This window comes from Martes martes (assembly GCF_963455335.1).
Source record: "Martes martes genome assembly, chromosome: 14".
NCBI lineage: Eukaryota > Metazoa > Chordata > Mammalia > Carnivora > Mustelidae > Martes > Martes martes.
In genome coordinates this window covers 52614526-52637271 of record NC_137902.1, presented here as the reverse complement: position 1 = coordinate 52637271, position 22746 = coordinate 52614526, and the positions used below count along the sequence as shown (strand labels likewise).

Below are 22746 nucleotides of genomic sequence, written 5' to 3'. Positions count from 1 at the left end.
ATTGTTATTCATTGAATGGGATAATAATTACTCCAGGAACTGTAGGTCTTCCAACAGGCTGGGGGCATTCTGAGCCCAGAGATCATCAGGCTCTGGCAGAGCTCTGCATCTAAACTAAGCCACTGTATAAAAATGGTTAACTAACAACATCTGACATTTACTGAGTGATTGCTATGGTGCCAGGCGATCTATGTGACTTGTCTAAATCCATCCTCTCAACAAATTATTTGAAGGGCATTTCATATTCTCTCCCATTTTACAGATGAAAGAAACTAAGGCAGAGATAGCTGCCGAAGCTGGTGAGCTGCAGAGCCAGAACTCGAACACATGAAGTCTGAAAGCAGTGTTAGTACCCTTTATCATAATACGTTCCGTAATCTCATAACCAGCAAAACTCATAGGTGAAAGCAACTTTGTAGACGGAAATCAATGGGGTCAGGGGTCAGCAGGAAGTGGCTACAGGATTCTAGGTCAGAGGTCACTAATGCGTCATAGGAGAATTGTGGGGGCGTTGCTAAAGATAGTTTGACTTCTCGATCGCGTATCGGTTAGTGGGACCGTAAAGTGCCCAGAACACCTGGGGGTAAATAAAAGGCGAAAATGCATACGAATCTGCGGGGGCAGCCATGATGGGAGGGGGCAGTGGCGCATGCGCGGCATCCGGGTACTTGAGCTCGCGTCTACTGCAGACGTGGCAGAAGGAGTGTTCGGCCCCGGAGCGTGGGGGAGGAACTTCCGGGGACGACGCTCCGGCCCCCTCGGAACCGGAAGTTGGGCCTGGGAGCCTTGACGTTAGGAACGAAGTCTAACCTGGATCTGGAGCCGGGTGAGGAGTGGCATCGGGAGGTTGGAGGGTAGGAAAGCAGAGGAGAGGCCGGAGTATCATGGCCTGATCGGGGTCCGGTCTGAGAAGGAAGGGGGGAGCTTGGGGCGGGGCACAGGGAGAGACCCTCGCCTCACGCATCCATAATCCTGGATCAGTTCTGGACCCTCCCTTCTCTCCTCCAGGCCCAGGTTCCGGCTCCCGCTTCCTGCCCGGAGCCTGTTGAAGGGCGCAAGTCGCTCGATCTCCATGCTTAATGGACCACCCCTCTCGTCATGGCCCGAGAAGCTAGTTTGTCTTCTTGGTCTTGATGCCTGGCGCTCCCAGCCTCCACAAGCTCGACTACTTTCAGAGTTCTAGGAAGCTTGCCCCGCCCCCTGGGTTGTCACCCTCGGCTGTCTCTACCCAGAATGGAGTCTAGACTTGAGCCTTACTCCAGACTCTTGGGTGTGAGATTATTTCCTGGCGAAGAAGCTCCTTTCCTCCGACCCCCGCCCCCACCCTGACTTTAGGAAGGTAGAGGGGAAGGGGTCATCCGTCAAGCTTAGTATTGTGACCTGTGCAAGGTTTAGGATTTGGAAGAACAGTTCCTGGGATGGTTGTAAGGTTAAAGAATTCTAGTCCAGAAGCAACTCAGCTTTTCTATAATCAAGATGACCCTCTCTAACAAATGGGAGAGGCCCATTGTTCTACTGCAGCAGCTGTGAACTATACTGCTTCTTGTGCCCCATCTGTCTATAGAGGAGTTGGAATGATCAGGTTGTTTAGATGTGATTAGACAGTCTTATTCTTGGAAGGACCTGGAAAAGGCCCTCTAATTCATTCCTCTGTTGCTGGGCAAGATTGTAATAACTTTAGTGGTGGCCTAGATTCATGACAGGCAATAAGGAGAGCAGAAACAGAATAGTTGGAGGAGTGCATGGGATTTGGGATACTCCTAGCTCCTCTGCTTGAAGTTTAGATAAATGATCTTTTTACATGAAATTTAACTTTGTCATTGATCTTGAACTCTTTTCCTAGGTTATTGTGAGAAGTTTTTGTGCCTGGCCTGCACTTAATAGTGTCTGGTACCCTACTAGAGTTTTTGGGTATCTGTTACATTTAATGATTTTAATGCTTCAGTTCTCAAATCCAACATTCTTTTGGTGGAAAGACTGGAAATGGAGTAGCATTTGAATTATTGCAGTTCAGCTAAAGAATTCATTTCTCTAATCAGTTACTCTAAAATTTGACTTTTGAGGAGGAAGGAATTTAGCTGATATGTTTTATATGTGTAGCCTGAGTGATTACAAATGACTAGCACATCAGAGGGTTATTCAGTTTTTGTTGAATGAACCCATGCTAGAGTGAATGAGTTAGAAGTGGGAACATTGTTTCATTTACTTAATATCACAGTAGTTCATCAGTAGCAGGACTCCTTGTGTGACTAGACACTAGAAATCCTTACCACTGGGGAATGGAGGCTGTTGCCCCATTTCATTGGGCGTGTCTGAAGTTGAAATTTATACCCTTTTGGCAGTGACAAAGCATGGGGTTCACAGTAACAAATCTTTACTTTGAGGAGGTAATCTGGCTACTGGCTGAGACAGAAAATGATAAAGATCCTGTGGTAGTATGGGAACAATTAGGCTGATAACTGCCTGATAAGGTCAGTCCTTTTTTGTGTCTACTTCCTACCCTCCCTCTATAGTTGCTCTGTCTTTAGAAAGTTGATTTCAACTAATTTCTCACTTCTATTTCATCTTAGGTGAGATCGAGTTGGGGATGCACTCATAATGAATGTCAACCAGTCAGCTCCACCTCTGCCGCCATTTGGGCAGTCCCAGCCTGTCTACCCAGGGTATCATCAATCCAGTTATGGTGGGCAACCAGGGTCCACAGCCCCCCCAACTCCCTATGGAGCCTACAATGGCCCAGTACCAGGCTATCAGCAAACACCTCCCCCAGGTATGTTTCCAAGTTTCTTTTGAGCTAAGGATGGGAATCAGTAGTGTTCAGGTTGGGTGGTATTGCCGTATCTAAGCTGTCTAGAGAGTTGGGGTGGCTGGGATTGAGGAACATGACTCTGGCTCTCAGGCATTGAGAACTTTGTGGGCAGTTTGCCCTTCCCTGTTTTTATGGAGTTCTGCCTTAAGACATCTAGTGGAAGCACATCTTCAGTTTCAGGGGCAGTTCACCTCATGTGAATGTCACTCTGTACAGCCTCAACTTCCTGCCTTGTTCACAGCTGGAGGGCAGGGCTGTGATCACAGCTCCTCCAGAGCCTGTAACCAGGATTGAATGTTTCCTGTTGACGTAAAGTCTCCCTGAAATCACTTGTTCTTCATATATGTTGATAATGCCTCTCACTGAATTAATGGTTTTATCTGTAAATGACCCTGTGGCAGAGAAATTAATTCATAGATAAAAAGTGTGGTGTTTGTGTGCTTCTCCTATCTTTCTGCTCATATCATTCTTTGCCTTTGCTTGAGTTTCATTTGCTTCTTAGATGCTCTGTAATATCAGGGCAATAAGAGAAGACTAATCTGGTCCTGCCTTAGGGTCAGTGTTTGGCTTTTACATTACTTTTTCAAGAAGAGCAGCTGGTACTCTATGGATTGTCCATATGGCTTTTTGGGAAATGGCTAACAGTAGATCTTTGATTAGGCTAGCTGAAGACTTAGGGTATGCCAAACATTTTATGCTTTTTAAGATAGTAAGTTCCATGCAGGGATATGGGGAAAAGAAGGCACCAAGGAGGCATAAGTAAAATTTGGGAAATGAATGAAGTATTACCATTTTAATTATAATTTAGAAAAAAAATTGTAAAGTGGCGAGATTAGGTCTCAGGTCTTTGGAAGAGCCTTATTCTGGGTTGAGACTTTGGCTGGACAGAGTCCATCTCCAAACTCTCAAGTCCTGGCTTATCAAGATGGAGTTTGGCATTGCCTCAAGAGGAAGTTTTGTTATTGAAAGGAAAACGTATCTGTTTCTGTGATAGCCAGTGAGTAGATTCAGATTAATAAACCTGTAGGCAGGTTCTAAATTGTCAAATCTCTACTGATTAACAGAGCAAAAGAAAAACAACTGTTTGAACAGGGGTCAGCAATATTTCCAAAGTGGTGTGCCAACTTACTAATTCCCTGCATTTCATGTGGGAAGGATGGTTGGGGATGGTATGCAGAAAGGATTGTTGGGGGGAGTAGAAATAGCTTTGATGCATCTCTGATGAGCAAAAGAATGGAGTACAGCTTTTATGAAGACAAAGGTGGCAGTACTAATGGGAGGGCAAATCAGTTGTCTTGACTGAACCACTGGGCAAAATCTCCAAACTGTGAGAACATTTCCCTGAGCCATGTGATATTGGAAGCATCAGCACTCAGAAGTGGATGTAAAGAAGATGGTTAAGATAATTAGAATATATGAAAAAGAGCTTGACAGGATGGTGTCCCCAAGAGGAGCCTTTCTTTACAATCTAGTTCAATAGATTACTTGATCATCTTCTGCATCAACTTTCCCATATGCTCTAAGCTTCTGAGTTCCGGAGTCGGATCTTTTCCTTACAAGAGTTGACTTTCTAGGGTGCCTACCTGGCTAAGTTGGTGGAGCATGTGACTCTTAATCTTGGGATTGTGAGTTTGAGCCCCATGTTGGGTGTGGAGAATATTTAAAAATAAAAGTTTTTTTTTTTTTCTTTTAAAGAGGTGACTTTTTGTTGAGGGTAAAAACATTAGACTGATCTGGATTGAGTAAGAGCGTATAATGATCAGGAAGCCTCTACATTCTTGTAGCTCTGCTTACAGCTACACCTGTAGTATATCTGTCTAGGAGAGTGGAGACACTGACTGATCATCCATGTTCAGAATCTGTTGTAACTAGAGTTACATGTTCCTTCTATCCTTTTGATTGCAAAGCTATAGTATTGGGCCAGCGAAGGTCTGAGCTTATTTATCCTTGCTTTACATTCCTTGCTCAGGGTGGAGAAGAAAGTTATTTCCCAATCATTTAGTTTCTGTCCTTTACCCTCAGGTGTGTCAAGAGCCCCGCCTTCTTCAGAGGCACCTCCAGCCTCAACAGCACAGGCCCCTTGTGGCCAGGCTGCATATGGCCAGTTTGGCCAAGGAGATGTACAGAATGGGCCAAGCTCCACTGTTCAGATGCAGAGGTATGTACTTGGGTCAACCTAAAATTGGTTTGATGAAACTAGAAGAATTAGGAATGGATGAGGGCCTGTTTCCTCTTCTTTTTCTTTGCCTTTCTCTTAGATCCTCTTTTCACTTCCCTCCACTTTTTTGTATTTTGTTTTCATTTTTCCAGGTTACTGGTGTTACTGTTGTCCACTCTATAGATCATTAACCTATCTTCATACCTAAGTTCTTTTGTGTATTCTTTCTCTTTCTGTGAACTTGAATTTTTTCTTGACTAGACATGTATCTTCAATAATTGTTACAATCCTACTGAACCTATCCTCAGGGAGAAACAGGAAAAGGGGATCTCAGATTTATCTCTTACATACAACGGTCTCAGTACAATAATACTAACACAATCACAAATGTGATTACTAAAAACAGTATATTTTAAAAATTTTGGATATACTATCCTCGTTCTCTAATAATTTAAAAAAATATATTTATTTTTAAAAAGAGGTGACCTTAATGGATTCAAGAGTAGAAGTAGGGAATCAATCCTATTAGGAGGTTGTTATAGTAGTTCAGGTTTAGGATGGTAGTGGTAGAGGTGGTGAGAAAGAGATCTGGGATATGTTTCACAGGTAGAGTCAATAGGATTGGATGTGAGATAAGAGAAAAAGAATAAGTCTGGATGTCTTTTAACCTGCTGGCTTAAGCAACTGGATAAATGGTGCTGTTTACTGAAGTGAGGTATATTTGAGGAGGAGCAGATTTTGGGATGTATTGAAGGGTTTTATTTTGTACATTATAGGTTTAAGAAGCTACTAGCTACCAAGTAGAGATACTGAATATGTAGTTGTATATACAAATCTGCAGGTGAGGAATAATGTCAGGTCTAGAGATAAAAATTTGGGAGTCTTCAGCATAGAGATGTTATTTAATGGCATAGGACTAGATGAAGTCATTTAGAAAGTGATCACTGACAGTAAAGAACAGAATTGTGGGGTCGTCTGGGTGGCTCAGTCAGTTGAGCGTCTGCCTTTGGCTCAGGTCATGATCCCAGGTCCTGGGATCAAGTCCTGCATGGGGCTCTGTTCTCAGTGGGGAGCCTGCTTCTCCCTTTGCCTGCTGCTCTCCCTGCTTGTGCATACTCGCTTTCTCTCTCTCTGACAAGTAAATAAATAAAATCATTTTAAAAAAAAAAAAAAAGGAAGAGCTTTGGAGCTTACCAGCATTTTAAAAGGAGGTCTGAGGAGGGGCCATCAAAAGACATGAGAGCAGTAGTGAGATCACAGATTAGCCAGGAGAGCATGGCATCCTGAAACTAGGTGAAGAAATTATTTCAGGAAGGCAGGAGAGTAATCAGCTGTGTTATTTGCTGCTGAAAGGTAAGACGAGGACTGAGAATTGATCATCGTGTTGGGTGAAGTTTGGCATCATCGACAAATGTGGTTTCAGTGAGATATGAAGACAGCTATGTAGTTGGAGTGAGTCAAAGAGTTTCAGTTGGGTAGTAGATTAATACAATCTGAAAACCCTTTTGCTACAAACATCTAGAAAGGAGATAGGATATAGAAAATGTTTTTCAAGTGCATAATCAAGCTTAAAAAGAAAAAGTGAAATCCTCAAGTGCCAGAGATCAAGTGAGAACTGAAAATCAGAGTGGTAAGTAGACACCATGGCTGCCTGTGGAGAGGGCGGGAATGATCATTTTGAGAACTTGAGGACTTCAGTTTAAGGAGATACTGGGGATGGGGGATGAGTCCTTGGGCTTTTCTGCGCTGGTGTTTGGACTTGAGACCTTATCTGTGAAGTGTGGTCCTGGGCCGCACCTTCAGTGAACAGGTAGACTAGGAAGAAAATCTGCACATTGGTACTGGGTGATATTAAGGAATCTTATTTCTTGTGGGCTGACTGTGGGTAAGTGATGGGAAGAATGTCTTAGGACTGCAAATGGACACAAGGGAACTTCTTGGGTAATGAAAGTGTGCTAAAATTAGGTTCTGGTCATGGCTGTACAACTCTATAAAATTTACTAAAACTCATTGAATTGTACACTTAAAAGGAATAAATCTAATGGTATGGAAATTGTATTTCAAAGCTTTTTTTAAAAAAAAATGTCATCTTTGGTGTCAGTACTGTTGGAGTATTTTATAGACGGAAATGTGAAACAATCACACTTCCTCAGCTCAGGCTGTAAAGGATTCTCAGAGGGAAAAAAGAAAATTGATTAGGCTAAACAGAGGCTATTAGAGGAGAGCAGATAGTGGACTAGTACCTTGAAAGCATTAAGGGAATACAGTTGTCATTGTAGAATTAGGTATCTAGCTGAGAGAAAGCACAAATAAAGACATTACAAACAGACTCAGAGTTTACCATGTATAGACCTTGGTTGAGAAAATTACTAAGGGATAAGCTAAGGAATAAAAGGAAAATAAACCCAGAAAGAAGGATCTTTTTTTTTTTCTTTTTTAAAGATTTTATTTATTCATTTGACTGAGAAACAGTGAGAAAGGGAACACAAGCAGGGGAAGTGGGAGAGGGAGAAGCAGGCTTCCCGCTGAGCAGGGAGCACGATGCTGGGCTTGATCCCAGAACCCTGGGATCGTGACCTGAGATGAAGGCAGATGCTTAATGACTGAGCCACCCAGGCACCCCAAGAAGGTTCTTTAAAAAGAAAGGGAAGGGGCGCCTGGGTGGCTCGGTGGGTTAAGTCTCTGCCTTCGGCTCAGGTCATGATCTCAGGGTCCTAGGATTGAACTCCGCATTGGGCTTTCGGCTCAGTGGGGAGCCTGCTCCCCCCTCTCTCTCTGCCTGCCACTCTGCCTACTTGTGATCTCTCTCTGTCAAATAAATAAATAAAATCTTTAAAAAAGAAAGAAAGAAAGAAAGAAAGGGAGATAAGAACTAAAGACAGAGAGATGGAGCATAGACCAATTCTTTGGTAATGGTTGGTTAAAGGAGGAGCAAAAGCTTGAGGGAGGTATGAGGTTTTAGGACAATTTTACTTGGCTGGATTTTTATTTTTTATTTTTTTAAAGATTTTATTTGAAAGAGCGTGAGAGAAAGAGAGTACATGCAGTGGGGAGGGTTAGAGGGAGAAGCAGACTCCTTGCTGAGCAGGGATCCTGATGTGGGACTCAGTCCCAGGAACCTGGGATCATGACCTGAGCTGAAGGCAGACGCTTAACTGACTGAGCCACCCAGGTGCCCTCACTGGATTTTTAAAAACAACATAATTGAGGTATAACTGACATACCATGTAGTTCTCCCATTTAAAGTGTACAATTCAGTGGTTTTTAGTATATTCATAGATATGTGAAACCATCACCACAGTTTGAGAACATTTTCATCACCTCAAGAAGAAACACCGTATCCTTTAGCTCAGTAGTTACTATTATTTTGTTAGTCCTTCATTCTCCCTCAACCCTAAGCAACCACTACAGTAGTTTCCCTTTCCGGAGTCCATAAGCAGATGATCCTCTCTCTGAGGTACTATCAGAGGGTTAGTAGTACAATAAGATAAAGAGAACATATTAAAAAGCTATTCAACTTCATAAGTAATGAGAAAAGTACAAATCAAAAGCGTAAGATTCTACTATGTATCCATAAAAGTGGCAAAATTAAAAAGTCTGATAGTCCCAGGTACTGCCGAGGATATGGAGTAGTAGGATCTCTTACCCACTGGTGGTTGGATGCAAATTAGAACAACTACTTTGGGGAGATAATTTGGAATTATCTGTTAAAATTAAAGAAATACATACCTTGTGATCTGGCAACTCACTCATAGATATATGCCTTAGAAAAATTCAGGTATATATAAACAAGTATATGAGTGTTCATAGCAATGTTATTTGTAATATTAAAAAATTAGAAAAACTGAAATATCCATTTACATTAAAATACTTCAGTAAATTATGACATTTATTTAGTGGAATAGCATTTAGTAATGACAGGCAATGCCATTATAGGTGAATTTCAAAATCATGGTTGAACAAAAGACGTCAAACCCAAGGCGTATGTATTATGTGATTCTATTTACAAAAGTTTAAAAAAGTGACAGAACTGAACTATGGTTTGTTGTTGTTTTGGCGGTGGGAAGAGACAGAGAGATTGATTGATTCTTTTTGCCCAGAGCAGGGCTCGATCCTCAGACTCTATCTTAACAACCCTGAGATCATGACCTGTGCCAAAATCAGGAGTCAGATGCTTAACCAACTGAGCCACCCAGGCACCCCTGAACTATGTTGTTTTAAAGAAAAGGAAATGAATATTAAGAAGTTAGGAAAGTAGTTACCTCTGAGAGAAGAAAGGGAGCTGTGATGGAGGAGAGGCACACAAGGCCTTTGGTCCTAGTGTTCTATTTCTTGACTTGCTTTTTAGTTACATTGGTGTTTGTATAATCATTGAATACATATTTGTTTTATGTATTATTTCTATTTCCATTATATTTTACAACTAAAAGTACACTGAACTAAGATCAGGTCTGGGCTATATGGTTCTCGCTTGGTTTGCTGCTTATACTCTTGATGTCTTACTTTTCTATCTGCTCTGTCCTCATTTTGCTGTGAGGATTAAATTAAAGCACTTAGAGATGCTTTGTAAGTTGTAAAGCTATTTACAGATAATGTTACTAGGGCATGTGGTGGAGTAACAGTGGGTAGTTGATATAGTTGATATAGTTATACATATTAATGAAGTAATAACCACGGAATATAATTATTCTGACAAGGATTTATGAGCATTGGCCATGGAGCTTATAGTATGTTTGTGGTATGGAAAACAAAAAATGCAAAGCCCATCAAAGAGCTTAGGGAGGTGTAAGGTTCACTGGCATAACAGTCAGAAACTAGTAGTTGAATGAATAAATGAGTGAAAAGTGTTAAACTGCAACACTGTAGGAACTAAACAAATATAATAAAGTACAAGTTTTTTAGTAGAGACAAAATAAGCAGAAAGGATAAATCAGAATTTTAGTGTAACTGACTATTGTTGTGAAGAATTTGATTCATTCGTGAAATCCCATATGGAGCTTGTTATGTATAATAATCTATGTTGTAGATTTCTACCGTAATAACACCATAAAACACCAGTGCAGTTCCTCATGGATATGTAATGATACTGGAATGATTCTGTATTTATATTTTAATGGGCCATCTAATGCCATGGGAATGTCCAGTGTAGCTATCCAAGTAATGAGGCTTTTACTAGATAAACCCAGCCAGAAGGCTATCTGGTTTATGTCCTGTTTCTCTAGTCCCCTTCTGGTAGAGTTGGCATCATCTTTCTGATTAGTACAAAATGTCAGAGTCAGCTGACCTACTTTGCTCTTAACACCTTTGCCAGGATAAAGTAGTTAAGTACTTTGGTTTAAAAGTTAAACAATCAAACTGCATTTGTTTGATCCCACATTGGTTAAGTGCCTGTTGTGTTAATGCTTCTGCACACTTTCCCTTTCAACTTCTTCAGGGCTTCTGTTTAACAGTAAGGTATTTTGTTTGTTTGTTTATTGAGGTGGTTTTTCAACACAAAGGATTAAGTCAGAGGAGGTGATAATCTAGTAAACATTTGATCTGAGGGTGCTTGGCATATGTTTGTGGAGTGAACCTAATGGAAAACAAGATTTGCCATGAATAATCATAGTGCAGATCATTAGGAACATAACATATTTACAAGTATACAAAAGTACAAAGCCATTGAAGAGCCCAGATGATAGTAAGATGCTGTAGAACAGTACATTTTCTTGTATGATGTGGAGCTCCTGCCAGCTTTGAAGGGGGTCCCAGCCTGTGTGTCACCTCCGCTTTCCTTGTCTTCACAGGTTCCCCGGGTCTCAGCCCTTTGGGTCAGTCCCACTGGCCCCTGTGGTCAGCCAGCCAACTGTGCTTCAGCCCTATGGCCCTCCCCCGACGAGTGCACAGGTGACCGCCCAGCTGGCTGGAATGCAGATCAGTGGTGCTGTGGCCCCAGCCCTTCCCCCCGTGGGGCTGGGCTATGGTGAGTAGCTATGACCACAGCAGTGTGACTGTCCCGTTCTTTTTAGAAGCATCAGACTCTGGGGTATACCTGCATCCCTTTTATTTCTTGTGCTTCTGAGTGCCAGCAGATGGGACAATCATTCCTGCCCCTCTCATGTGGAAAGGGAGCGATTTACTGAATAAGAAGGCAAAATGACTAGAGATTTGATTCTACCTCTTCTACTTCTCAGGCCCACCAACATCGCTGGCCTCAGCCTCAGGAAGTTTCCCCAACTCTGGTCTGTATGGCTCCTATCCTCAGGGCCAGGCTCCTCCCCTTAGCCAGGCCCAGGGTCATCTTGGGGCCCAGCCTCCCCAGCGATCTGCCCCACCACAGGCCTCCAGCTTCACATCTCCAGCTTCAGGGGGTCCTCGGATGCCTTCGATGACTGGTCCACTCCTGTCTGGACAGGGTTTTGGGGGGCCCTCCTTGAGCCAGCCCAACCATGTGTCCTCACCTCCTCCTCAAGCTCTGCCCCCTGGGACCCAAATGACTGGGCCCCCAGGACCACCGCCACCTATGCACTCCTCTCAGCAGCCAGGCTATCAGCTGCAACAAAATGGTGAGTTTTCCCCAAGGTTTGTCTAGGGGCCAAAGCCTTCAGCTAGTCAGGTGTTTTTGTTTGTTTGCTCTTAGTATTGCTTGCTAGGTGGTGAACTAGATGGACAGCTTCAGGGTATTATTACTAGGAGGTAGGGTTTATAAGACATTCTTTTTTCTTTTATTTATTTATTTTTATAAGATTTATTTTTTTGTTTATTTGACAGACAGAGATCACAAGTAGGCAGACAGGCAAGCACAGAGAGAGGAGGAAGCAGGCTCCCTGCTGAGCAGAGAGCCCGATGCAGGGCTCCATCCCAGACCCTGGGATCATGACCCGAGCCAAAGGCAGAGGCTTTAACACACTGAGCCACCCAGGCGCCCCTCTTTTTTCTTTTAGTTCAGATAGTGTGGTCTTTCTCTGAATGGTTATTACCTCATAATTCTACACTTATAGGAGTCTGGTCATTTTCCTGAGGCCCTAAGAGATAGGGAGGGGATTTTGAATTTATCAACCTTGTGCCCTTGTCTCTCAGGTTCCTTTGGACCAGCCCGGGGCCCTCAGCCCAATTATGGAAGTCCCTACCCAGGAGCACCCACCTTTGGCAGTCAGCCTGGGCCTCCTCAACCACTGCCTCCTAAGCGCCTGGATCCTGATGCCATCCCCAGCCCTGTAAGTCAATACTTAATGTGGTTCTAGGGACGGAGTTTGTGGCTGCCAGATAAGTGAGTCAGCCTAGATGAGATGTTTGCCTAGTGTTTTCTGATTATTTTCCCTTTTCGTTCATCTTCTTGTAGGTATAGAACCAGTTCCTTTGAACTGGAACTTGAGGCCCCAGAAGTCTTTTGGGGGCACTTTTGCTCCATAGCTGGGCAGGGAAGGAAGGGAAGCCAAGAGTGATCAGTAGTGTCAGTAGAGCACTGGTTGAGTGCTGCATTCTGTCACTATTGGACATAGCATGGTAACCTCTGCCCTTGGAGTAGTAGCTGGGTCCAGGTCTTGTCCTCTTAGATTTGATAGGATGGCAGTCTTCTTAATGGGTGGAGCTGGTGGGAATTAGCTGATGGTAGGTGGTTTTTTTTTTTTTTTTTTCTGATGGTAGATGTTAAGAGAAGGAAAGCCTCACTGGTTTCTCTCTGTCTCTAGTTGGACAGTGTTTTAGGAGGAAACCTCTAGTACTTTTGTTGGCTAGAATCCTGCTGTGTAGATGAGAAGTGATCTACAGTTTATAAGGGCAATGTGGGGAAGCTGTTTTTTCCCAGGAAGAGGGTGACTCTCACCCTTAGAGCCATCATCAGAATCCTCAGGCCTTCCATATTCTCCTTGGAATAGAGGTTGGGGCTGTACTCCTAAGTGGGGGCTACTTTATAGTTCTGTCTACAACATTTGCTCTGTCAGTTACCTCACCATGCTTAGCCATTGTCATATTCCATTCTGTTCTCTTCCCTCTTCCTTTGGGGAATTACCATGGTGAAGGACCCTTTGGCTAAGAGGGACTCTAGAGGATTAAGCAGCCTCTCCCTTTCCCCTCCTTCAGGGAGAACGAGAGTCTGGTCTGATATAAGGAAAAGCTTCTTTAAGCATTAGCACAGTCCTTAGATGGGAGGTTTGGCCTTTTGAAAGGAATATCCTTCTTCCTCCTTCTTAAGACTTCTCCCCTTCAGCCCCTCCCTGTAAAACCCCTGCTTGCTTCCTGTTTGCCCCCTTATCTTTGTACATCATAGTCTGAGCCATTAAAGCCTATGTGTTGGGCCAGAGAGACCTGGAATTTCTGACCTAGAGAGGGCCTGATTTCAGCAGTATGAGCTGGGCTCCAGCTGTTCATGTCTAACTCATCAGGGTCGAGAGAAGTAACATCTGCTTCTTGTTCTTTTGTCTCCCTCCCTGTATTCCCCTGCTGCCTTTATTATTAAAACACTAAAAGCAACTCAATGAGCTGCCTCCTCAGCAGAAAACCAGGCACAGAATAGACCCTGATGCCATTCCTAGTCCAGTAAGTGCAGGGGGTGGTGTGTGTGTGCGTGTCATCCCTGTGTTAATGCCACCCATGCATGCCTGTGACCTCATCTTCACCTCATCCACCATGTTCATCCCTCTCCATCCTCTTCCCTTAGTTTTTCTAGACCCTTGCTTTTACCCACCAGAAGGATGTGCATGTTTCAAGTCACCATGTAATGAAATGACAAGCTGTTAGCAGTGCTTTGAGTATGGGATGGTAGATCAGGCTCTAAGGGTGGGGTCAGGTGGCATGTTAAGCTTTGGTTTTAGTCCAGTTGGGTCCTCCAGTAGCCTGCATGTGACATTTGATAGAACAGGACAAAGTGGAGTGATAGGTTCTTCCCCTTTGGGATTGATTTGTCTATAGCTTATGGAGAAACTTTGGGTAGGTGACTACAAATGTACAAGTTTGGGATACTGGCATTTCTCACAGGGGAAGAGACTGCTGGTTTGGGAAAGTGTGGGCCACTTTCTCATTGGGAGAGTTTGTTTGACTCATACATTTCTAAGCTTCAACTCTTAAGGATATGGAGTCTTATTCTCCGTTTACTTTTTCTGGTTTTACCAAACCATCTTAAAGTAACTGACCAAAGGTTATCGGCCTACACAAAGTTCTGATTGCCAACTTTGTAAAATCTTTTTTTTTTTTTTTTCCCCTTTGCTGGGTCTGGCAAAATGTGGGGGACTGAGGATTGGGCTTGTAAAGATCAGGTACTTAATCCTCTTCTCCCATATTGACTGACTGATGCTTACCTGAAAATAAGGCAGCATCTGCTTCCTCACCTTACCTGGTCATTTCTGTTTAATCCTCTCCTCACCCTGTCCCTTCTACTTTCATTGAGTCTAGAGTCATTCCAGGTAGATTCATTTTTACATGGTTACCGTTGTCTGTTTTCCTGCTCTTGACTCAGAATGTGTCTTGGTGAGAGGATTGGGAGGGGAGGCGTGCTGGGGGAGGGAAGTGGAATCCAATCATGTTGGAAGGTTTGTGATGAGACCTGGAGCTTTCTTGGACTGGGGGCAATAGTGGGGTGGTCACCACAGATTGGGGGTCAGGGTAATTCATGAAGAAGCCCATTCTCAGTGTTGCCTGCTGAGCATTTTGCTGCTGATTATAGAGTCGAAGATTGGCCTTGTAGCATCTTATGTGATATCCAGAAGGAGAGCATACCTGGTGCATGAGGTATTCTTGGCAGATTACTGGTTTCCGTGCTGTAGCTCTAGCCTTTCTTTCTCCTGGCTCTCCAGGACCTGGCACTTGCTTTCTTCTGTCACCTTATTCATTTTACTTCTTCCCTCCAGATTCAGGTTATTGAGGATGACAGGAACAACCGGGGTTCAGAGCCATTTGTTACTGGAGTACGGGGACAGGTGCCACCCTTAGTCACCACCAACTTCCTGGTGAAAGACCAAGGTAAGGAGGGTATTAATTTCTCCCTAGATGGCTTTTTCTACTATGGGTAAACTTCTATCTTGTTTTTTTTTTTAAAGATTTATTTATTTGAGAGAGAGAAGTGGGGTGGGAGGAGTGTGCACAGGGGGACTGGCAGAGGGAGAGGGGGAAAATCTCAAGCAGACTCTTGCTGAGCATGGAACCCAACCTAGGGCTCTACTGTGAGATCATGGCCTCACTAACCATTTAGCATTTGGGGGGGTGATGGGTGGATCAGCAACGCAGAGCTGGTGTTTGGAGGGATTCTTTGATCTGACCCTGGTTTTCTGCCTCCTCTAGGGAATGCAAGTCCCCGATATATCCGATGCACATCCTATAACATCCCTTGCACATCTGACATGGCTAAGCAGGCTCAGGTGCCCTTGGCGGCTGTCATCAAGCCACTAGCAAGGCTGCCACCAGAGGAGGTAAGTCAGGGAAGGGACTAGAGTATAATGAAAGGGAGGAAGAGGGGGAAGAAGACTTCTTCCTAGAAATGATTCTGGCAGTCATAATGGAAGAAGTCTTGGATGGGCGAGAAGGGAGAGTATCTTCAGTAGCTTTCTCTCCCAGGGCCCATGCCTGACAGTTATGGTTGGGATGAAGGGAAAAGCCCAAGAAATTATTGGAGGGGAACAGGGGCCATATGGGAAACAAACTATGAAAAGAGGTATGGCCAACTTACAGAGGAGGAGGTGGCTGAATGCAGAGGCCTTTCATGGCATGGTCATCTCCAGATGATTATAAGTACATTATCCTGTTTTTCTTCTGTACTGTCTGTCATTGCAGCTAATTAGGGAATGTTAGGACAGCATATAAGAAAAAAAGGTAGATTAGGGTCCAGTAGTCTTCTCTTACCTGACTTGGGCCCTGATTTATCACCTCAGTACCTGAAATCAGCATGAAAAGAGAGAGTGAGCTTGTGAGCTGCTCTGCCAGGCTTTGGTAGGATACCATCATGTTTATTCCTAGCTTACTGAATTTAGGGTAGATTTTTCTGTAACTAGAAGCTCAAGATGCAGTTTATATCCTGCTTCTTTCCATCTTGCTTTTTTTTTTGTTTTTTTTTGTTTCTGTCTCTGGGTCTCAATGGGGATGGTTAGACACTTGGGTGCTGATCTCTTATCTATAGGGTGACTTGTGCTTGGGACATTGGTAGTTGTCACAGAAACCCAGGGGTGGAGATCATTGTTAGAGATACTTGGCTGGGGAAGGAAGCAGAGTTAAGATCCCTAGGGCAAAAAGTGAGGAGAATTGAAGACAGGGCCAGAAATGAGAATCCTAGGTTATCTTTGGCTTTCTCCTTACATGCCTATGGCAGCTCCTTATTTGGTCGGGCCACTTTCACAGTTCTTTTCTTTCAAAAAGTGGAATCCTGGAGATGAGGAATAAGAAGAGGGAAATATAGAATTTGAACTCTTAAGGACGTTCCTGTGACCAGTACCCTCATCATTTATCTTCATTCCCCTTCACTGTACTCTCTCCTCAGGCAAAATATCTTAGCCATGCCCTCCGCGCTTCAGGTTGTTCCTCTTCATCTCTTGCCACGTGTCTCAACCCGCTGTAGCTTTCTACTCTCTGAGCCCCTCCCTTTTGCTCCTTAGGCTTCACCGTATGTCGTGGACCATGGGGAATCTGGCCCTTTGCGCTGCAACCGCTGCAAAGCATATATGTGTCCCTTCATGCAGTTCGTTGAGGGAGGGAGGCGCTTCCAGTGCTGCTTTTGCAGTTGTATCAATGATGGTATGTTTGCAAGGGCTGGGATTGGGGGGATGTTCCTCTGTATTGCATCTCTCTTACTCTCTTTCTAGTGAGATAGGTGAGGTTCCCTTATTTAGGAACCAGGGAAGTAGGACACGTATGGGGATGTGGGGCAGTAGAGTGAGCTCAGCCAAGCCAGACTTACTAAGATTGAGATAGACATTTGAGTAATATTCTGTCATGTTCCCCACAGTTCCCCCCCAGTATTTTCAACATCTGGATCATACCGGCAAACGTGTGGATGCTTATGACCGTCCTGAGCTATCCCTGGGCTCTTATGAATTCTTGGCCACTGTAGATTACTGCAAGGTAAGGGAAAGTAGCATGGGGAGGAGCAGTGGGTGGTGGACAGTGAGACAGCTAAGAGTTGCTGTGTTCACTTCCCTTACTCTTTCGTTGTCCCCTTTGATGTTGACTTCTCTCTAGTCAACTAGCCTGCTTACCAATCCCCCTCTCTCCCCAACGTTTCCTTCCTTTGCAGAACAATAAGTTCCCCAGCCCTCCCGCCTTCATCTTCATGATTGATGTCTCCTACAATGCCATCAGGAGTGGTCTTGTTAGGCTCCTCTGTGAGGAGCTCAAGTCACTGTTAGACTTTCTACCTAGGTGAGATTTATGGAGACAAGGTGCATCCCTTGGATAATCACTGGGGTGTGGGTGGTTCTGGGTTGTTGACTCAATAGGTAGAGCTTGAGGTCATGATGTTGGCTGGTGAAGAAGGTGGCAAGTGTGGGTAACGATGTTACCTTCTACAGGGAGGGCGGAGCAGAAGAGTCAGCAATCCGAGTTGGCTTCGTCACCTATAATAAGGTGCTCCACTTCTACAATGTGAAGAGCTCGTTGGCCCAGCCACAGATGATGGTTGTATCTGATGTGGCTGACATGTTTGTGCCACTGCTGGATGGCTTCCTGGTCAGTGTCAATGAGTCTCGGGCAGTCATCACCAGGTAAGAGCCAGATTATAGAAGTAAAGTGGGAGTGGAGTGGAAACAAACACAGGAAACCAGACAGCTGAGCTTCAGCAGATGGACAGGGACTGTGCCTCAGGAGTTTTCAGTCTAGGGGGCCACATGATTCTTCAGAGGATAAAGGACTGAGGAATTGAGTCTGGATAGCAATTTTGATTGCTTCCCATCACCTGTCTTTCCAGCTTATTGGATCAGATTCCTGAAATGTTTGCAGACACGAGGGAGACAGAGATAGTATTTGCCCCAGTTATCCAGGCTGGCATGGAGGCTCTAAAGGTAAGGTTAGAACCCTGACAACTTCCTCTGCCTTGCTTTCCTCTGACCATCTTATACCCTGGGATAAATTACTGTTTCTTTAGTGATTGAAGACTGTCCAGTGAGTCAGCATATGTGACATAACTGGCGCTGAATAACGACGAGGGAAGGGATGAATTAATAATAGCTGAATAAAGGAAAGAATGAACAAGTAGTCTTCTCTTTCCTAGGCTGCTGAGTGTGCAGGGAAGCTGTTTCTGTTCCACACCTCCCTGCCCATTGCAGAGGCCCCAGGGAAACTGAAGAACAGAGATGATAGGAAGTTGATCAACACAGACAAGGAGAAGGTATGGGATTGGGAGATGGGGGGAGGACTTTCCATGACAGAGGAAGGTGGTGATTCTTTGCAATGCAATACACTTAACTTTCTTGATGGGGTACTGGGACTAGACACACTACTCTTTCACATCTCAAGTCCATGACTGCCAGCTTTGTCCAGTGCTCCCACACTTCCCTACCCCATTTCATCCCAAAGCCCTTGATAGATTCTTTTTTTTTTTTTAAGAGAATGTTCTACTACTGTTGCAAATACCTATGAAGTAGATCTGAAGTTGTGCATATATTTGACTATTCCATATTAAATACATAGTTCTCAAGTAGGGTGGAGCTATTTGAATATTTTCTTCTGTTCCTCTCCAGACTCTGTTCCAGCCTCAGACAGGTGCCTATCAGACCCTGGCCAAAGAGTGTGTGGCCCAAGGCTGCTGTGTAGATCTCTTTCTCTTCCCTAACCAGTATGTGGATGTGGCCACGCTCTCTGTTGTACCCCAGCTCACTGGTGGCTCTGTCTACAAATATGCTTGCTTTCAGGTAGGGCATGGGACTCTGGGTAGCAGGTGGGAGTGGGACTGGGAATGTCCGCTTACACGTGGAGCAGCTCTTTAGCTACTGACTCCTTAATAGGAATCCTGGTGGTGGAGAAAACCCTATAATATAAAGAAGAGAGCCATAAGGGTAGTGGTTAGGAGCATGGGGCTTGGAAACAGTCCTGGGTTGTTGTTCTGGCCCTCCCAGAATGCTAGCAATATGACCTAGGAGAAATTACTCATTTATTGCTTTTGTTTCTTCGTCTGTAAAATGGGGTTTTAATACTTCTTAATTAAGATTTGTCATCAGAATCAAGTAGTTATACATAAGGTTCTTAATGTGGTACTTGGCACATAGTAAATGCTTAAAAGCTGTCATTATCATTATCATTATTATTATCATCTTCACTGTTATTGTTATGATTCAGCAGGTTGTAGAGTGGATGGGATACAGGGAGATAGACTGCAGGTTGTTATGTAGTCAGTGATGTGACTCTGGGCCTGGGGGGCTGCAGGTGGAGAACGACCAGGAACGGTTCCTGAGTGACCTGCGTCGGGATGTACAGAAGGTTGTTGGCTTTGATGCTGTGATGCGTGTTCGGACAAGCACTGGTCAGTCCTGGTTGGAGAAGAGCAGGCGGGGGACTAAACCTGGGAGGGAGACAAGTGGCACCTGTGATATCTGTAGCCCTGACCTTATCCCTGTGGCCTCAGGCATCCGTGCTGTAGATTTCTTTGGGGCTTTCTACATGAGCAACACAACAGATGTGGAGCTGGCTGGGCTAGATGGGGACAAGACGGTGACTGTGGAGTTCAAGCATGACGATCGGCTCAATGAAGAGAGTGGAGCCCTCCTGCAGGTAGTGGGTGGGAGGCAGGGGCTGGGGAGAAAGTGTCAAGTATCACTGTACTGGATATAAATAGCCTGCAGGGAAGAGGGTAGGGGCAGGGTGGAGAAGACTAGAAGAGGCCAGGGAAGGGATGGCTCGTCTTTCTTCTAGCTTAATAATCCAGCAAAGGAGCAGTTTTACAGAGGGCTTTGGTGAGGGAGAGGTATGAGTTCTCCCTATCTCCCTTCCCCTAGTGTGCCCTGCTCTACACCAGCTGTGCTGGGCAGCGACGGCTCCGCATCCACAATCTGGCCCTGAACTGCTGCACGCAGCTGGCTGATCTGTATCGAAACTGTGAGACTGACACGCTCATCAACTACATGGCCAAGTTTGGTGAGGGTAGAGGCGGGGTGAAGTGGGATTGGGCCTGAAAGGTGATTGTCAGTGATTCAGCATTCCCAGGTAGGTGTGGTTGCAGGAAAATAGGTGCAATGGGGTGGTCAGCCAGTGACTGTGCTGTCTCCCTTTCCCATCCAGCATACCGGGGGGTCCTCAATAGCCCTGTGAAGACTGTTCGTGATACTCTCATCACTCAGTGTGCCCAGATCCTGGCCTGTTATAGAAAGAACTGTGCCAGCCCCTCCTCGGCCGGACAGGTGGGCAAGCACCCTGGAGGAATTGTTGGGACAAATGTTTGCATTTGGGAGAGATTGCTCACGATCATTAACTTTATTTTGATAACCCCTGCAGTTGATCCTTCCTGAGTGCATGAAGCTACTCCCAGTTTACCTGAACTGTGTGTTGAAGAGTGATGTCCTGCAGCCTGGAGCTGAAGTCACTACTGATGACCGTGCCTATGTCCGACAGCTGGTTACTTCCATGGATGTGGCTGAGACCAATGTCTTCTTTTATCCTCGGCTTCTACCATTGGTGCGACTGAGGGCTGGATGAGACATTGTGTCCTGAGAAAGGGGCATCATAGGAGGAAGGGAAGGGTTAATATTATCTGTTGTCTGACACTAGTGAATTTGTTTTTAACCTGCATTATCTGATGTAATTTTCACACCAAAGAAGTTACTGAGTGATACAGCTTTCTGAAATTTCATGGGCAGGGGCCACAAATGTGTCTTTCAGTCCTTGGTAAATAACCTTTTGCCCCCTTCCTTTTGTCTAGACAAAGTCTCCCATTGAGAGTGCCACTGAACCACCAGCAGTTCGAGCATCTGAAGAGCGTCTAAGCAATGGGGATATATATTTGCTGGAGAACGGGCTCAACCTCTTCCTGTGGGTGGGAGCAAGTGTCCAACAGGGTGTTGTCCAGAGCCTCTTCAGTGTCTCGTCCTTCAGTCAGATCACCAGTGGCTTGGTGAGGGCAGGGAGTCAAGGGGAGTATGGGTGTGGAAATGCATTTTGTGATATGAGTGGGAGCCAGTAAAGTTTGTGTGCTAGTCTACTTTAATAGCAGGGAACATTTGAAGAGGAGGGATGGTGCTATCATTATTCCTGGGCTTGTTACAGATGATGAATAAACCTGTGCTGCCCCATTTTTTACTGGACTCAGAATATCTTACCATAAGGATAAATGAATTTTGTGTTGCAGAGTGTTCTGCCAGTTCTGGATAATCCACTGTCCAAGAAGGTGCGAGGCCTCATTGATAGCTTAAGGGCACAGAGATCACGGTACATGAAGGTAACACTGATCTAAATCCTGGATTTCTTACCTTGTCAAGTCCTCTCCTAGAAGGGGGGTGGGAATAAGTGATTGGATAATGGGAATTTAGGGCATGTTTAATTCCTTTTGGCCCTGCCTCATGACCCTATTTTTCTGGCCATAGCTTATCGTGGTGAAACAGGAAGACAAGCTGGAGATGCTGTTCAAGCACTTCCTGGTGGAAGACAAGAGCTTGAGCGGGGGAGCATCCTATGTGGACTTTCTCTGTCATATGCACAAGGAAATTCGGCAGCTACTGAGCTAGAGCAAGTGGGTAAATGGCATAGGGTGCCAGGCCAGCTTCCAGAAAGTACTCCAGGATGGCAGAGAAATTGGAACAGTTCCATATCTAAGTCATGTAAGCTGACCTCAGTCTCTTTGGGGGGAGGGGGAAGTATAAGGAGACACCTTTCTGGGATCAAGTATCCAACCACTCTGTCATGTCCTGCTGATGGAAGGTGCCCCTATCCCCTCGCATTACCCTCCTTTTCCTGCTAATCCTGTCGTAATGAATGTAGTTTCTCAGTTCACTGTATATGATTCGGTGTTGGGGGATTTGGAGGCACCCAGACTCTGGCAATATTATGTGTCCCCGTGGACCAGCCTCCAAGAAAAGAGGGGCAGGAAGGAAGGAGTGGGAATCCCAGGGTTACTATGGGGGGGAGGGACTAATTCAGCTCAGTGTCATCAACAACTTCCTATATTAGGGATGAAACATACAGGTGCACAAGAGCTGGGGTATACGGTGGAGAGAGAAGTGGCTGGTCAGTCCTTCTTGGGCCTGGAAGTCAGCAACCAAGTCAGAGTTAGGGAGAGTGGTTGATTAGCTTTTCTCTCTCCCCTGCAATGATCGTTGATCACTCAGTGGATAGAGGCACATTGTCAGAGATGAATGAGCCTGGGAAATGAGTTGCAAAGCATATTAAGACATGGGAGAGGTACCAGCCTCTTTTCCAGCTGGAGAGGCTCCAACACTGGATGGTTCTGTAGAGAGCCTGGTCATCAACTTGCAATACCTCACAGAGCCAGCCCCTATCCCACTCTGAGCTCCCACTGGAAAACACTGCTTCTCCAAGCTGGGAGTTGTTGGGGAGAGAGTCGGCTGCTGGAGCTCTGTTCTCTCCTGCCGGGACACCACTCCAGCTTTGGTATTGACAGAGTGGCTGACAGTTACCTTCCAACCTGAACTGGCTGGGGCAGGACAAGGGCTAGGCTTGATGGTGGCCAGGCTTGTCTGCTCCCAGCCTGGGATGCCCCTGCTCTGGACCTCTCATTTCTCCTCATTGGTTTATTTTTCAATGCATCTTTAATTTGTAAAGAAATAAAATAAATTAAGATGTAACAATTAGTCTCATTTTTACTTGTGATTTACCACTGTCCCCTCTATTCATTCCTGCTAGGCCTAGCACTTCCCAGGAAGTGGCTGGCTGAGCA

General features: G+C 44.9%; 1 protein-coding gene across 4 annotated transcripts; it reads left to right on the top strand.

The window, feature by feature from the left end:
• Positions 1 to 759: 759 nt before the first annotated feature.
• Positions 760 to 22661, top strand: SEC24C (SEC24 homolog C, COPII coat complex component). 4 transcript variants are annotated; one of them, XM_080822522.1, is made up of 23 exons: positions 760 to 826; positions 2571 to 2770; positions 4832 to 4967; positions 10754 to 10929; positions 11141 to 11512; positions 12027 to 12163; positions 14792 to 14903; positions 15222 to 15349; positions 16526 to 16664; positions 16876 to 16991; positions 17164 to 17288; positions 17438 to 17629; positions 17833 to 17926; positions 18136 to 18252; positions 18605 to 18775; positions 19287 to 19383; positions 19486 to 19631; positions 19856 to 19994; positions 20139 to 20257; positions 20352 to 20531; positions 20776 to 20967; positions 21202 to 21291; positions 21437 to 22661. In XM_080822522.1, the coding sequence occupies exons 2-23, from the start codon at positions 2599 to 2601 to the stop codon at positions 21575 to 21577; spliced, it is 3291 nt and encodes a 1096-aa protein (XP_080678648.1). In that variant the 5' UTR covers positions 760 to 826; positions 2571 to 2598; the 3' UTR covers positions 21578 to 22661. The 4 variants fall into 4 exon arrangements, with proteins under 4 accessions (XP_080678648.1, XP_080678645.1, XP_080678646.1 ...); XM_080822519.1 differs by having other exon boundaries at positions 19287 to 19631; positions 21437 to 22653; XM_080822520.1 differs by lacking the exon at positions 760 to 826 and adding an exon at positions 2337 to 2471 and having other exon boundaries at positions 19287 to 19631; positions 21437 to 22653.
• The last annotated feature ends 85 nt before the right edge of the window (positions 22662 to 22746 follow it).